Consider the following 15,000-nt stretch of genomic DNA (forward strand, 5'->3'; position numbering starts at 1 on the left):
AAATATGAAAGAGGAAAAATACCCCAGTATTCAGACTATCAGCAAAAGAAACAATAGAGGGAAAACTACACAAGAAAACAGGATGATATAAATAGTTACATAAAAATAACCCTTGCAATACTTCCTACTGCAGAGCAACAACCTTTACCTCAGATTTATAATTGCCTTTCTCACAAAGGACTCCCTCAAACTCTGCCAACCCACTGCTGCTCCTAATATCACATCTTAAAAAGCATGATTTCTTACAGTACACAAGACAAATACATACAGTGAATCACTGCAGTTCTAATCTGCATGTGTGTGATTTTTCAGAATTCACATATCCCCATATGGATCAATAATACCAAAGGTTGAAAGATGTCTAATGTCCCAAGAGAGAGGCAAGAAAAAACGAATAAGCAGTAAAATAATGCCTCCCTCCCTAACTGGTTCTTTTACTCATAAAATGCTATCTCTACAAATCCAGCCTATCAGACCAAGTCTTTTCAATCTGCAACATTGTCTGAATTGCTTTGATAAAGACCTTCATCACTTAAGAATATAAGTGAAAATACAGTGAAACTGTTGTGGCAACCTCCTTAAACAAAGTCTTTTTGCTAAGTCAGGGCCAGATTATTAGACACACAAGGTCAATCAAGTTCACAAAATTTATATAACAATTACTCATTCTAAAGGATAACAGAATCTGACATAGTAAAATATGTACAGTAATACTAAAACTGACTCGGCTAATAGAAAGAATATTTTTCCCTATTTCTTCCTAAAGATATACTACAATACTATTCTTTTCTATTTCATATTTGAAAAAATATACAGAATGTGGTTTAAAACTATTTCAAACAAAATTTTCACACAAACGTAAAACTTATAGTAATATTAGAGATGTGATAAAAGCACTTTGCACAGCACTTTCTATAAAAATAAAGCCAACAGGTTTTCTAAAATATAGCACACAACCTCCAGCCCCGCACCTAAGAAATGCGACAAAACGTGCCCGTCCCTCGACCACATTCTAGACAAAGAGGACACCCATTTGGGCAAATACTGGAAATGTGCCGCAGCTTCTCCTCAGTGACTTAGAATCTCTGAGACGAGAATACCATAGCTCTACAAAAAACACATAACAACGACAAAAAATAAACCCTTGAGCACGCATCCCAAAACACTAACGCCCTAAGTGAACCTGATCCGCAGTCAACCTGTCCACAATCTCAATCCACTAATGGCGAGGAAATCCACCGAACCCCGAAAGCCTTCACCTCCCCCCCGACCCCAGGCCCCCCCGAGCGCCCCCCTCGCCAGCCTGGGGTCGCCCTCGGGAGCCAGTGTCACTCGCCCTCCGTCCCCGAAAGGCACTGCCTAAACCTCTGTCCCGGAGCGAGGCCGGAGAGGAACTACGCAGGAGGCCGAGGACGAGATCTACGACTCGGGAAACAAAGTAAAACAAAGAAAGAAAAAAAGGCGAATTCTTGGACGGCCGCCGAGACCAGTGACAAAGTCCAACCTCGGATGTAAACAAACGATGACCCGCTCTTATCGCCCTCTTTTCCTCTCCTTCCTCCGTGTTTATCGAGATTTTTGGCCTCTTTTCTCGAATTTTTGGATGTCCCTGAGAGCCTGTGGTGGAAGTGACGGACCTGTGTGGTGTAGGTTGAGAGGAATCATACAAATAACTCGAAGTTCCGTATTAATACATACCTTCAACAACGCCGCCATGACACATTATTAAAGTCTATAGTGGGGATGAAGATTCACATTTATTTATTGAAAAGAAATAATACAACTATATTTCAAAATATTTTAGTATAAGTTAAAATATAAACTGATATGCAATCGTCCTTCATTGCCGCAAGATGGGTAAATATAAGAATCCAAAAAAAGTAGCTCTCATTTGAAATTTCTAGAGTTCACTTAAGCCCGCGAATTTTCAAAAAATATAACCCCGGCTTGCCTAGGAGCCTTTAACAAATTACGAATGTTATACGAGACTATGCATATTATAATCAGTTTCTGTAGGTACGTACATCAATAAAATGTTATTTTTTTCGAAACGAAACGGAATGTTTATCACATCTGATAAAATTGACTAGTACTTAATATGTGAAATTAATAATCCTCAAGCAGTTTTCAGTTTTACATGGCTTTTCATCCAGAGAGCAAAATAATATTGCGACTTCATGTCATACCGCGACCAGGTAAAGTAACTGCTCCCTTTTGCGCAATATGACATCTCGGATATATGTAATTGTCTAAAGTTCGCTTGAGACGGATAGCGATATTTGTCTCTCTCCCTTTCACCTCCCCCCCCTACCCCTCACCTCTCTCTCTCTCTCTCTCTCTCTCTCTCTCTCTCTCTCTCTCTCTCTCTCTCTCTCTCTCTCTCTCTCTCTCTCTCTCTCTCTCCTTCTCTTTCTCTTTCTCTTTCTCTTTCTCTTTCTCTTTCTCTCTCTCTCTCTCTCTCTCTCTCTCTCTCTCTCTCTCTCTCTCTCCCTCTCTCTCTCTCTCTCTCTCTCTCTCTCTCTCTCTCTCTCTCTCTCTCTCTCTCCCTCTCTCTCTCTCTTTCTCCCTCTCCTTCTTCCTCCCTATTTCTCTCTCTCTCTCTCTCTCTCTCTCTCTCTCTCTCTCTCTCTCTCTCTCTCTCTCTCTCTCTCTCTCTCTCTCTCTCTCTCTCTCTCTCTCTCTTTGTGTAAACATAATAGGTTCATCTATTTATAGCTACTGCTACGCATAGAAATTCTTCATTGTATCGATGATATAAAGGTATCTATAAAACATGTGACTATTTGTTCGATAGTTTATTTGTTTGTGTGTATATGTTTTTGTGTGTGTGTGTGTGTGTGTGTGTGTGTGTGTGTGTGTGTATGTATGTATATGTATATGTATATGTATATGTATATGTATATGTATATGTATAAGTATATGTATATGTATATGTATATGTATATGTATATGTATATGTATATGTATATATATGTGTATGTGTGTGTGTGTGCGTGTATGTGTACGTACGTACGTATGTGCGTTCGTGCGTGCGTGTGCGTGCGTTCCGCGTTCGTACCACACAAAGGCCACTCAGAGACCTTTTCTCTGAAGCGCAGTTTTTCTTGAAGGTGAATCCGTTTTCTGCGCAAGGAATGAAAGTCGGCGAACCTGCGTCATTAGAACAGATATTTTTGTTGTGTGTGTGTGAGTGTGTGTTTGTTTGTTTAATTATTCTCTTAATGAAGATTATGATAATGACAAAAATATCATTGTCATTATAATTACTAATTACTATTACTATTATTAATACTGATAATAATGATAATAATAATAATAATAATAATAACAGTAGCAAACGATGGTATTTGTAGTATCAAACAATAAATACAACAACAATAATATTGATGATAATATAATAATATTGATGATACTACTACTACTACTACTACTACAAATAATAATAATAATAACAATGATAACAACAATAACAACAACAAAAACAATAATAATAATAATAATAATAATAATAATAGTAATGATAATAATAATAATAATAATAATAATAATAATAATAATAATAATAAATGATAATGATAATGAAAGCAATAATAACAATGATAATGATAATGAAAGCAATAATAACAATGATAATGCTAGTGATGATGATGATGATGATAATAATAACAATAATAACAATGATAACAACAACAGCAACAACAATAATAATAATAATGATAGTGATAATGATAATGATAACAGTATCGGTAATGGTAACGATAACAATAACGATAATGATAATGATAATGATAATGATAATAATAATAACAATAATAAAATAATGGTAATAACAATAAAAATACATTATTATTAATAATAATAAAAGTAAATAAGAATAACAACAACAATAATAGTAATAGTACTACTACTACTACTACTACTACTAATAATAATAATGATGACAACAACAAAAATAATAATAATAATAATAATAATAATAATAATATTAATAACAATAATAATAATAATAATAATAATAATGATAATAACAACATTAATTGCAACAACAATGATTATTTAATAATAAAATGTAATAATAATACTATTTATATTAATAATAATAATAATAATAATAATAATAATAATAATGATACTAATAATAATACTAATAATAATAATAATAATAATAATGATAATAATAACAATAATAACTACAATAACACTACCAATAACAGCAGTAATGATAGTAATAAAGAATGTAATAAAATTTGGTAACAATAATAACAATAAAATGAATAAATAATCAATAAATTATAATAATGATGTCAACAGCAACAGCAATTATAATAATAGTAATAATAATGAAATAATCATATCAATAATAATAAAAATAATAACAATAATAACAATAAGAAGTATAAACATAATGATAATAATAAAAATGATAAAATAAATAATATTGATAATAACAACACAAATAACAACAATGACTCAACAACAACAATAACAATACTATTAATAACAACAGTAATATAATAATAATAATAATAATAATAATAATAATAATAATAATAACAATAATGATAATAATAAACAACATGAAGATAATACTAAAAATTATAATAAAAATTATATTGATAATAGCCATAAGAATAATGACAATGACAACAACAACAATAATAATATTAATAACAACAACAATAATAATAATAATAATAATAATAATAATAATAATAATAAAAATAACATGACAACAACAACAACAAAATTAATAATGATAATGATAATGATAATAATAATAATAAAAAAACAATAATAATAACAACAACAATAATAATAATAATAGTATAATGATAAAAAATATTAGTAATTACAATAATAACAAAAAACAACAGTCATAATAATAACAATAAGAACAATAGCAATGACAAAAATAATAAAAATAATGATAATAATAGTAATAATGTTAATAATAATAATAATAATGATAATAATAATAATAAAAAATAATAATATCATTAGTTATAATAACAATCAGCATAAAATAATAATAACTATTATTATTATTATTATTAATATTATTATTATTATTATAATTATAATAATGACAATAATAATATAAGCAATAATAATGGTAGCAATAACAATACTAGCAACAATAATAATGATAATAATAATAATAATAATAATGATAATAATAATAATAACAATATTAATAATAATAATGATAACAATATTAATAACAATAATGATAATAATAATAATAATAATAATAATAATAATAATAATAACAATATTGATAATAAACATAACAATATTAATAACAATAATGATAATAATAATAATAATAATAATAATAATAATAATAATAATAACAATAACAATAATCAAAAATAATAATAATAACAATATCAATAATAATAGTAATAATAACAATAATTAAAAAAATAATAATAACAATATTATTATTATTAATTATTAATAATAATAATAATAAAAATAATAATAATAATAATAATAATAATAATAATAATAATAATAATAGTAATAATAATGATAATAATAATAATAATAATAATAATAATAAATATCAGTAGCAATTATAAGAGACAATAATAATGATAATAGTAATGAAAATATTAGAAATAATACCAATAATGATAATAATAACAAAACAAAAAATCCTGATAGCATTTATTAAATGATAATTATAAAAATAATACCAAAGACAATATTAATAACAGCAACAATAATAATAATAATAACAATAACTACTAGCAACAACAATAACAATAATAATAACAATGATTATGATTATGATTATGATTATTAATGATAACGATAATGAGTATGAGTATGAGTATGAGTATGAGTATGAGTATGAGTATGAGTATGAGCATGAGCATGAGCATGAGCATGAGCATGAGCATGAGTATGAGTATGAGTATGAGCATGAGCATGAGCATGAGCATGAGTATGAGCATGAGCATGAGCATGAGCATGAGCATGAGCATGAGCATGAGCATGAGCATGAGCATGAGCATGAGCATGAGCATGAGTATGAGCATGAGCATGAGCATGAGCATGAGCATGAGCATGAGCATGAGTATGAGTATGAGTATGAATATGATTATGATTATGATTATGATTGATTATGATTACGATTATGATAATAATAATAATAAAATAATGGTATTAACAATAAAAATACATTATTATTAATAATAATAATAGTAAATAAGAAAATTATTATAATAATATTAATAATAATATTAATAATAATAACAACAATAACAATAATAGCAGTAACAATATTAATAATAATAATAATAATGATAATACCAGCAACAAGAATAACAATAACAACAATAACAATGGCAATAATACCATTTTTACCTTAATTTCTATCACCATTTTCACTATCACAACTAAAATGTCATTGTGACTAAATATAATGATTAGTATCATTACTGTCACTGCAGTCATTGTTACCATCACTCCTATTTACTATATCCTAATTATGTTTTTATGTCCGGGATTCCCTAGTTCATGGTCCCAATGTTGTAATAATATCAACAATCATGAACAGTTTTACCGAACAAGGAGATAAGTTTCAAAATATTCTTGTTTCATTTTTCATTAAACCTAATTTGGGCATGGTAGGTTTTCATCAATATTGAGCACTTTGTTTTTCAGGTACAATTATGACAGTAACAGCAATGCAATTCTTTTTTTAGATTAACAAAAACTAATAATTATAGAAAGTATTAATAAATGATGATAAGCATAGTAATGGTTAATGGTTAATGGTTAAAAGCAAAATAAATGTGCTAGACATCTAAGGTCATGTAGCACTATAGTAAATGGTAGTGAAGGGTGGTTGAGTTAGTGATTAGTTGTCAAAGCTGGGCAAAGGAATTTACAAGTAAATGGGTTAAGGTTGGGTAAGGTAATGTATAGGGGTTAGATCAAGTGAAGGATGTATATGCATTTGAGGAATGAAAACAGGTTGTCAAAGCAAAAAGTGTGAGAAGCTGTGGGAGGGATCACGAAAAATTGGTCCCATTTGGCTGGACTAATTAGATTATTTAAGAATTTTGTAGAGATGGGGGTAGTAGAAGGACGGGGGCATGTGGAAGAGGGAGTAGTGTTGAGGGAGGTAGTGTTATGGGGAGGTGGGCAATAAGGTTGTAAGGTAGTAATAAGGGAGGATGGGGTAGTTGATGAAGAAGATTGTGGGGGTATAGTTGTTGAAGTTGAACATGTTGGGAGTAGAAATGTCTCCTGGGGTGTTAATTAGGGTGGATACTGTACTAATAGGCATTGAGGAGGGGGTATTAGTTGTAGTGTTCTGAGCCGTGGTCAAAGGAGAGCCTGGGGTCAGGGAATCGGGCGAGTTTGAATTGGTGGAGCTATCTGATGAAGAGGCAAGCAAAATAAATGTGCTATCTAATAATGGTATAAAATCTTCATTGTTGGCCATGATAAGCTTGGAGTATGTTGGGGAGAGAAACGGTCCATCCCTCAGGGTCCCTTGAGGGGTAAGGGCTAGACAACTAAAGCAGGGGAATACCGTGCCCATGGCTCCCTCAGGCCGTTCAGGACTGACACAAAGTCAGCCTTTCATCCTTTCAGCACGGCTCTCACACCTTAGGAAGTGGATAGTACAAGGGATTGGTGAAGGGACAAAAACGAAAAAGTAGGAGGGGAAAAAAAAGACCATGCAAAATTTGTTGAGTCGAGGGCTGAGTCCCAAGGTTGGGGAGTTCCCCAGCATTGGGTCCCAGTCTCCGCCTCCTAAGCGCCCCCACGACAACAACGGGCAAGGGATGGGGGGGAAGCATAGTAATAATAACTTTCTCATTCTTTTAATTAGTAACAATGTTAGGATTATTATAACAATAATATGACTGAAAACGTCAATTATCTAGATATTGGTACTAATGATAATGTAGTGTTAATAATGATGATCATAAAAATAATAGCATAACTGATAATGAATAACACTACTTATATCAACAGCACTAACTGTCCATGATTCCTGGAATAATCATAATTATAATTTTCAAGTTTAGTTTCAGTATCATCTTTATCACCATAATTATAATCTTTATTTTAGTCCTCTCTATTCTCACTTGTAATGGGATTATCATAATATTTGCTAATCATATTGATAATGCTAATCATATTGACATTGATGTGATTATCATATTTGCTAATCATATTGATAACAAAAGTGATGCCACAATAGAAATGAAAATAGTTATATAAACAAGATAATCGGTATTTTCATGTGACGGTATTTTTCACCAAATAAAAACTCCGTTATCATTATTAACCAGTAGTTTAAACATGTGTCATATCGCATAATTGCCAGACTTTCTTATATTGCCAAGCCTTCTCATGTATCACTTCCTAGCAAAGGCTATTTTTCCCCAATGCTACTTTCACCCTAGGCCAGGGACTTTTAACCTGAGTCTCATGAATGGGTTTCAGGGGGTCCATGAGGATCTGATAAAAATTAATAATACTTTTTCATAACTTGTTTATTCTAAAATTTAATACTTTGTGTATCTCATATATGTATGAGATAATCAGATCTCAAGATATTACGTATATTATACACATTGCATGCTAAGTTGCGTTTATGTGAATATATCTGCGGAAGGTCTATAGCTTTCATCAGATTCTTAAACGGGTCTGTTGCGAACCATTGTCAAAGGCTATATGTGATTAAAAGTTATGAAGCATATTTTAATAATAATTTTCATAAAATCTGATCTTTACCTACCTACTTCATACAAGTTCTAGCAAGAGCTCCACCAGTTGTCTAAGTTAGGATCATCATGGGAGAATCAAGATTTTTCTGTATTTTTACAGTCAAAACTATTTTATTAGAAATGATGGAACAGTTTGAAGCTGGAACACTTAAAAAGGTAATTGGTATCTTAAAACAAACTTACTTATATATTTCAATGTTTCTTTATTATATTACATCATTCTACATCCAAATATCTGCATGAAGCAAGTAATATACAACAGAGGTATAGGAGGGATTGGAGGCAAGGAGTAAAGGAAGGGAGAGGGGAGGGGAAATATTACAAGTCCTTGATAATCTTTATAAAAAAAAAAGGTGATGATAAAAAAAAGAGAGAGGAACAAAACATTGGTTAACTAGTCTTCTTTGCCTTTTCCTTTTCCTCTTTCTCCTTTGCTTCTTCTTCTTTCGACTTGTTCCACTGCTTCAGGCCCTCAGGTAGGCTAGTGTCTTCTTCATAGCTGCCGGTACCTTCGACAAACTCCTCATAGGTAGACTTTTCCTTGAAGGGTCGTGGTCCCAAGAGCTCAATCATGTCATCACGGCTCAAGATCTCCCTCTCCAACAGTCTCTTGGCAACCTACATTGATATATTCAATCAATTATTGTTAAAACAGTAATAATTTAATGTATAATGAAAAGGTAATTAATAATATACCACTGAGGGAGAAAATGGTGTGATCTACTATTAAATTTCCCAACTTTCCCCATTTGTCAATTTCTTTATAAATCTTCACATGAAGAGGTTAGTATAACACCCATATATACATATGATATATATATAATATATATATATATATATATATATATATATATATATATATATATATATATATACTATAATTTCCATGATTCTCTTGAATCTGATATATACACTGCAATTTCCAAGATAGTAAATAGACAGACACCATCAATAATCACGAACCTTCTCAATATCAGCCTTCTTCTCAGTAAGGATATCCAAGGTCCTCTGGTAAGCATTGTCAATGAGAGCTTTAACCTCTTCATCAATAGCCTGTGCTGTGGCCTCACTGTAAGGCTTCTCCATGACCATCTCTCCTGGCTCTGGCATCTGGTATACACGCTGGCCAATGCGGTCGTTCATGCCATACTGGACAATCTGGTTTGAAAAGGAATTAGAAAAGCTGTGCATTTTACCTAAATAGCATGTTGACCGTATAAAGCATAAACATACCAACCAAATAGGCTATGGTTTTTAAGATTTAAATTATATCTAGGATTAAATTATCACAATTATATCAGAGAAAAAAGAAACCAAAATTTTCAGATCTGCTGGATGTTCGGCCATTCTCACCTGCGCATAGGCAGATCTAGTAACCTTCTGCAGATCATCCTGTGCTCCAGTGGTTATAGCATTGAAGAAAATGCTCTCTGACACACGTCCACCCAGCATAACACACATGCGATCAAAGAGCTGCTCCTGTGTGAAAAGGAATTGCTCTTTGGGGAGGTACTGAGCATAACCAAGTCCCTTTCCTCGAGGAATGATGGAAACCTAGAAAAAAAATATAAAGGTTGTTAAACCACTAAAAAAGGAAAAGATCAGAAAATTCCAATTAACAACTCAAGAACATCTCAACCAACATTATTCTATTCATTCTTTGCATTTTTTTTTTAATTCATGGAATTACTAAAACATCCTCTGAAGAGATCCTGATACAAATATCAAAAAATCTAAATACTACTGCCTCACCTTCAGCAAGGGGTCAGCATGCTCCAGGAACCACCCACAAACAGCATGACCAGCCTCATGGTATGCTACAGTCTTCTTCTCTGCTGGCTGTAACACATTGGTTTTCTTCTCCATGCCAGCCACAACACGCTCAATGGCAGCCTCAAAGTGCTTCAAGATAATATCCTTCTGTGCATCACGGGCAGCAATCAAAGCTGCCTCATTACATACATTGCTAATGTCTGCTCCTGTAGAAACAAAAACATTTTATGCTGAAGTATATGCCTAAGAATGAGGTTAAAAAGTTTATAAAAAATATAAAACAATAAAAATCTGGTCTAAGAAGGCACAATACACACACCAAATCTCCATGCCTTCCACATCAACCTACCAGTAAACCCTGGAGTGAGAGCAGCCATCTTGCGAGACAATTCATCCTTATCAAGACTAGTGCGCAGTGGCCCCAAGTGGACTTTGAAGATAGAAGCTCGACCCTTGATGTCTGGTGGCGGCACGAAAATCTGACGATCGAACCTTCCTGGCCTGAGGAGAGCCTTGTCCAAAATGTCAACTCTGTTGGTTGCAGCCAATACCACTACATTTGATGTGGTGTTGAAGCCTGTCAGTGAAGTCAGACAGATGTCAGTAAGTAAATTTAAAGAAAATCACATCATTAAAATTAGAGAGAATACAAGGCTAATTAAATCAAAATTAACTCTAGAGCTTACCGTCCATCTCTACAAGAAGCTGGTTGAGAGTGTTCTCCTGTTCTGAATGACCACCAAAGGATCTTCCACCTCGTTTCCGCCCGACAGCATCTATTTCATCCATGAAGAGGATGCATGGGGCATTCTTACGGGCCATGGCAAACATGTCCCTTACCTGTTACGAGACATTCCTTTAAAACAGATCCCATTTTAGGAAGGAAACCTAATCTTCTGTTTAACATAGAGCATCTAACAATACAAAAGCAAGAATTCCTCGAATCAACTCCTTACAATCTGATCCATATCATATAAGGCAAACCTTAATGCATACTTGAAATTTGGGTTCCACTACTCAGATTGCACTCTGGTCCCTGAGCTACCAACCAATGCCCAACCTCTATATTGGTTACATAATATACCATCCCAAGCCTTGAGGTGTCCAGGCTATTTTTAATGATGTTATGTCTCAATTATATCTTTAAAATTTCACCAATGATCACAAAAATAGTGTCTGAGCAAAAAATGTTCTAGGTCTGGCTTCTCTATCTGCACTGGTGTCCAGGCTTGGCTAAAAAGGTGGTAATCCCCAACTTGTGTCAGGTTCCAGAGCCTAGAGATAAGCCTAGTGGAAAACCTGGCTTCAAGTGCATCAACAATATCACCTAAAAACTTACCCTGGATGGACCAACACCCACAAACATCTCCAAGAACTCTGAACCTGAGACGTAGATGAAAGGCACATTAGCTTCTCCAGCAGTTGCTTTGGCTAATAGAGTTTTGCCTGTGCCGGGAGGACCTGTAAAGCGGGGAGAGATATTGAGTTGTTTTAAAAGGTGAATAGACATGCCATAATGAAATATTTATCTCTTTCCTTATCTGGAGGAAAGCACGTAAAAGATAAAAGAAATTCAACATGATAGCCATGACATTATATCAAAGATGGGGATAGGGATGAGGAAAAAGAGAAATAGAGAAAATGAAAAGGAAGAGGCAAATTCTATATCCTTTTCACCTGTGAGAATAGCTCCCTTGGGAATCTTAGCACCCAACTCTGTATACTGCTGAGGGTTCTTCAAGAAATTCACAAACTCCATAATTTCAATCTTGGCTTCTTCACATCCAGCTACATCCCTAGGGGGGTACAGAAAGGATGATTAATTATTCAGTACTGTTGCATGTAATTCTGGTAAAAAATCTGACAAGACATTTCAATCTATCATAATTCCAAGTAGGTCACCTCTTCAAACTGGCTTACTTAAATGCAACCCCAATGTCTGTGGGGTTGACCATCTTCGCAGTCGACTCCATGACCCCCCCAAAGAGCCCTCCCCCTCTTCGGCCCCCAGAACCTCCCATCATCTGGGCTGATCTTCTCATCATGAAGATAAGGAAACCTGCGGGTAGAAATGTCCTGGGTCAAGTTTGAATACCAGAACACTAAATGTACTATGAGATTTTGGATAAAACTTCTACACTTTAGAATGAGCAATGGTGTTCCTTTCAGAGGGGCAATTTGATAGTTTAAGATCCATATTGTTTAAAATTAGTGACACACTTCATATATAATTAGCATCTCCTTTTGTACATGCTTCACTCAAACTAAAACGACTACATTCTTGTAATTCAATGTCCAAACCAACAACCATAATCAATGTGGAAAATATTACCAAGCAATCTTACTTTTTACTTAATCACACATCCCATGGACAAAAAGGGAAGAGAATGGAAACATACAAGTAAAAATTCCATGCCAAGAGTACCTACCTATGATCAGTAAAGTGGGCAGGAATGACGTGAGAGTGGCGGGCTCCAACTCATTCTTATAGACCACCGGAATGAAATTCGAAGGCTCGATTCCTGCCTCCATTTGTGCAGTCTCTACATTACGTTCAAAGGCATCTACAGACCCTATGCTAAACCATAAAGTTGTCTGGAAAAACAAAGTGAGTTTTAAATTACTGGATTCTCAAGAACTACTTAAACAGAAACACAAGATGTAACTAGCAATCAAGATATCAAAATCAAAATACAATTATAAATATAATTAGTTTTACTTTAATGTATCAAACACTTACAGCTCCTTCCACCTGGTTTCCGGGCATTAGTTTGACACGGACCCATTTCTTGTTAATAACTTCTAGTTTTTCAACAATTCCCTTTGCTAAATAGCTGGAAAGAGATGCAGAGACAATATATCAAAAGTCTGTCCACTTTAATTAACCCCTACAATCCAGGTGATCTGACTATCATGTAATCCATGAATGTGTCATGAAAAAATTTGGCTGTGGAATGAGGTTATGCACTTCATCATGCAGGCAACATGATGAGTTGAAGCATTCGGATCCTATGGGTTAATAGATCTGTTGATCTTTAAATCATATGAACAAATATCAACAAAAGTACTGAAAGTTCTGAGGGTGACAAGACAAATAAATAACGGCGATAATAATAAAATTCTACTGGAAATATATAATACACTCATAAATCAGTAATTCAATTCTTATAATAAAATTGTTTTCTCAATAAAAATGAAAATATCATCACATGAACTGACTTACACAAAGATCCTTTAAACTCAGATCTATCTACATAAACCAATATTTCCTTAAAGTTAAGCTAAGAGAAACTCACTTCTTGGAGAACTCCTTCCACGTGATCTCCTTGTAGCCCATCTGGTAAATGGCAGCAACTCCTAACAAGCCCATGGCGGCCAGAGCTGCCATGGCCACCCATCTGTCACGGTCGCTCCCTTCACCAAGGGGTTTGCCTCCACCACCTCTCCCACCGCCCTTGCCAGATCTGGAGATATCAAAGTAGAGTGTTACAAAAAAAGAGTAAATGCCCAAGTATTAATTCCATAGAATAAAACATTATTATGGCATTTACTCACATGGCTTCTCAGAGATTAGTTTATTCTCTAGCTGGAGATATTCATGAATTCTTTTCCTTATATCAAAAGGATAAAAACCTACCAACATATATAATGCAATTCTCAACATGAATTTCTACTACCAATTATAAAACTGTATTAAATAAAAGGACAGGTAAACTTGGTTCCATACTGATGGCTCAATACTTAAAAGAATCATTCACCAAATCTTCAGCATATATCAAACCAAAGACAATCCTTGAGGTACATATTAAACCTTGGCAACCCATTGACTCACTTGCTCCCAGAGCCAAACAAGCTCAAGTTGAAGGGGTCCTTTGGGGTTGAAGGTTTATTTGAGGACTGCTGTTGTGGAGGGGGCGTGTCTGCCTTCTGCTGTGGCTGTTGCTTGGGGCCTTGCTTGCTTGCTCCACGGAAGTACTTCTCAAAGCCACGAGGAGGCTTCTGGCAAAACATCCTCCATTGTTGCAGCAGTATAGTTCCATTGGGTAGTTCTAGATGGGCCAGCTGGCTTCCAACCTATTTCAGGGACAAGAAGGAAATGGTGCTTATATATTCCTTGTTACTAATTTATCTATACAAAACCAGATGAGCTAGACAGTAACATTATTAATGGGAAAATAAAAGTAAATAAATAAGAAAATAAGTACAAAAAATAATCTGCAGAGACAAATGATAATGTCAGAAATAAAGGAAAGAGAGAGCAAAGTTAGGGACTTAGTATCTGATACATGCACATGTACTGTTAAGATCGACCATAATCATTAAAATCTCAAGGTGCTGATACATTTTCTCATAATCTATAGTCTACAGTGAAAGCCCCCTCCTATTATTTCATCATCCTTCCTTGAAATTACTTAAGTATGGCACTGTCCACTATAGGACAGGCCATCTAGCAAGGCTGTATCCTCCA

General features: G+C 33.7%; 2 protein-coding genes across 6 annotated transcripts in view; both read right to left on the bottom strand.

Annotated features, from left to right (window-relative positions):
- Positions 1-1,713, bottom strand: part of LOC125034315 (cullin-5-like) — a 22,687-nt gene extending 20,974 nt beyond the window's left edge. Inside the window, exon 1 of one of the 5 annotated variants that reach the window (XM_047626107.1) lies at positions 1,699-1,713. The gene's annotated coding sequence lies outside the window, so the exon portion shown is untranslated. Of the gene's footprint in view, positions 1-1,170; positions 1,255-1,365; positions 1,454-1,698 lie in introns of those variants that run through there. The other 4 variants (XM_047626105.1, XM_047626104.1, XM_047626106.1 and 1 more) reach the window with 4 other exon arrangements.
- Positions 1,714-8,945: 7,232 nt separating this feature from the next.
- Positions 8,946-15,000, bottom strand: part of LOC125034216 (AFG3-like protein 2) — a 6,812-nt gene continuing 757 nt past the window's right edge. The window contains exons 2-14 of the mRNA XM_047625922.1: positions 14,365-14,606; positions 13,829-13,996; positions 13,273-13,366; positions 12,962-13,127; positions 12,453-12,591; positions 12,210-12,328; positions 11,872-11,993; positions 11,219-11,372; positions 10,882-11,109; positions 10,512-10,738; positions 10,113-10,313; positions 9,723-9,917; positions 8,946-9,377 (exon numbers count right to left, since the gene is read on the bottom strand). Coding sequence (XP_047481878.1) covers positions 9,150-9,377; positions 9,723-9,917; positions 10,113-10,313; positions 10,512-10,738; positions 10,882-11,109; positions 11,219-11,372; positions 11,872-11,993; positions 12,210-12,328; positions 12,453-12,591; positions 12,962-13,127; positions 13,273-13,366; positions 13,829-13,996; positions 14,365-14,606 — 2,283 coding nt within the window. The 3' untranslated portion in view covers positions 8,946-9,149. The remainder of the gene's footprint in view (positions 9,378-9,722; positions 9,918-10,112; positions 10,314-10,511; positions 10,739-10,881; positions 11,110-11,218; positions 11,373-11,871; positions 11,994-12,209; positions 12,329-12,452; positions 12,592-12,961; positions 13,128-13,272; positions 13,367-13,828; positions 13,997-14,364; positions 14,607-15,000) is intronic.

This window comes from Penaeus chinensis, chromosome 17 (genome assembly GCF_019202785.1).
Source record: "Penaeus chinensis breed Huanghai No. 1 chromosome 17, ASM1920278v2, whole genome shotgun sequence".
Lineage (NCBI taxonomy): Eukaryota > Metazoa > Arthropoda > Malacostraca > Decapoda > Penaeidae > Penaeus > Penaeus chinensis.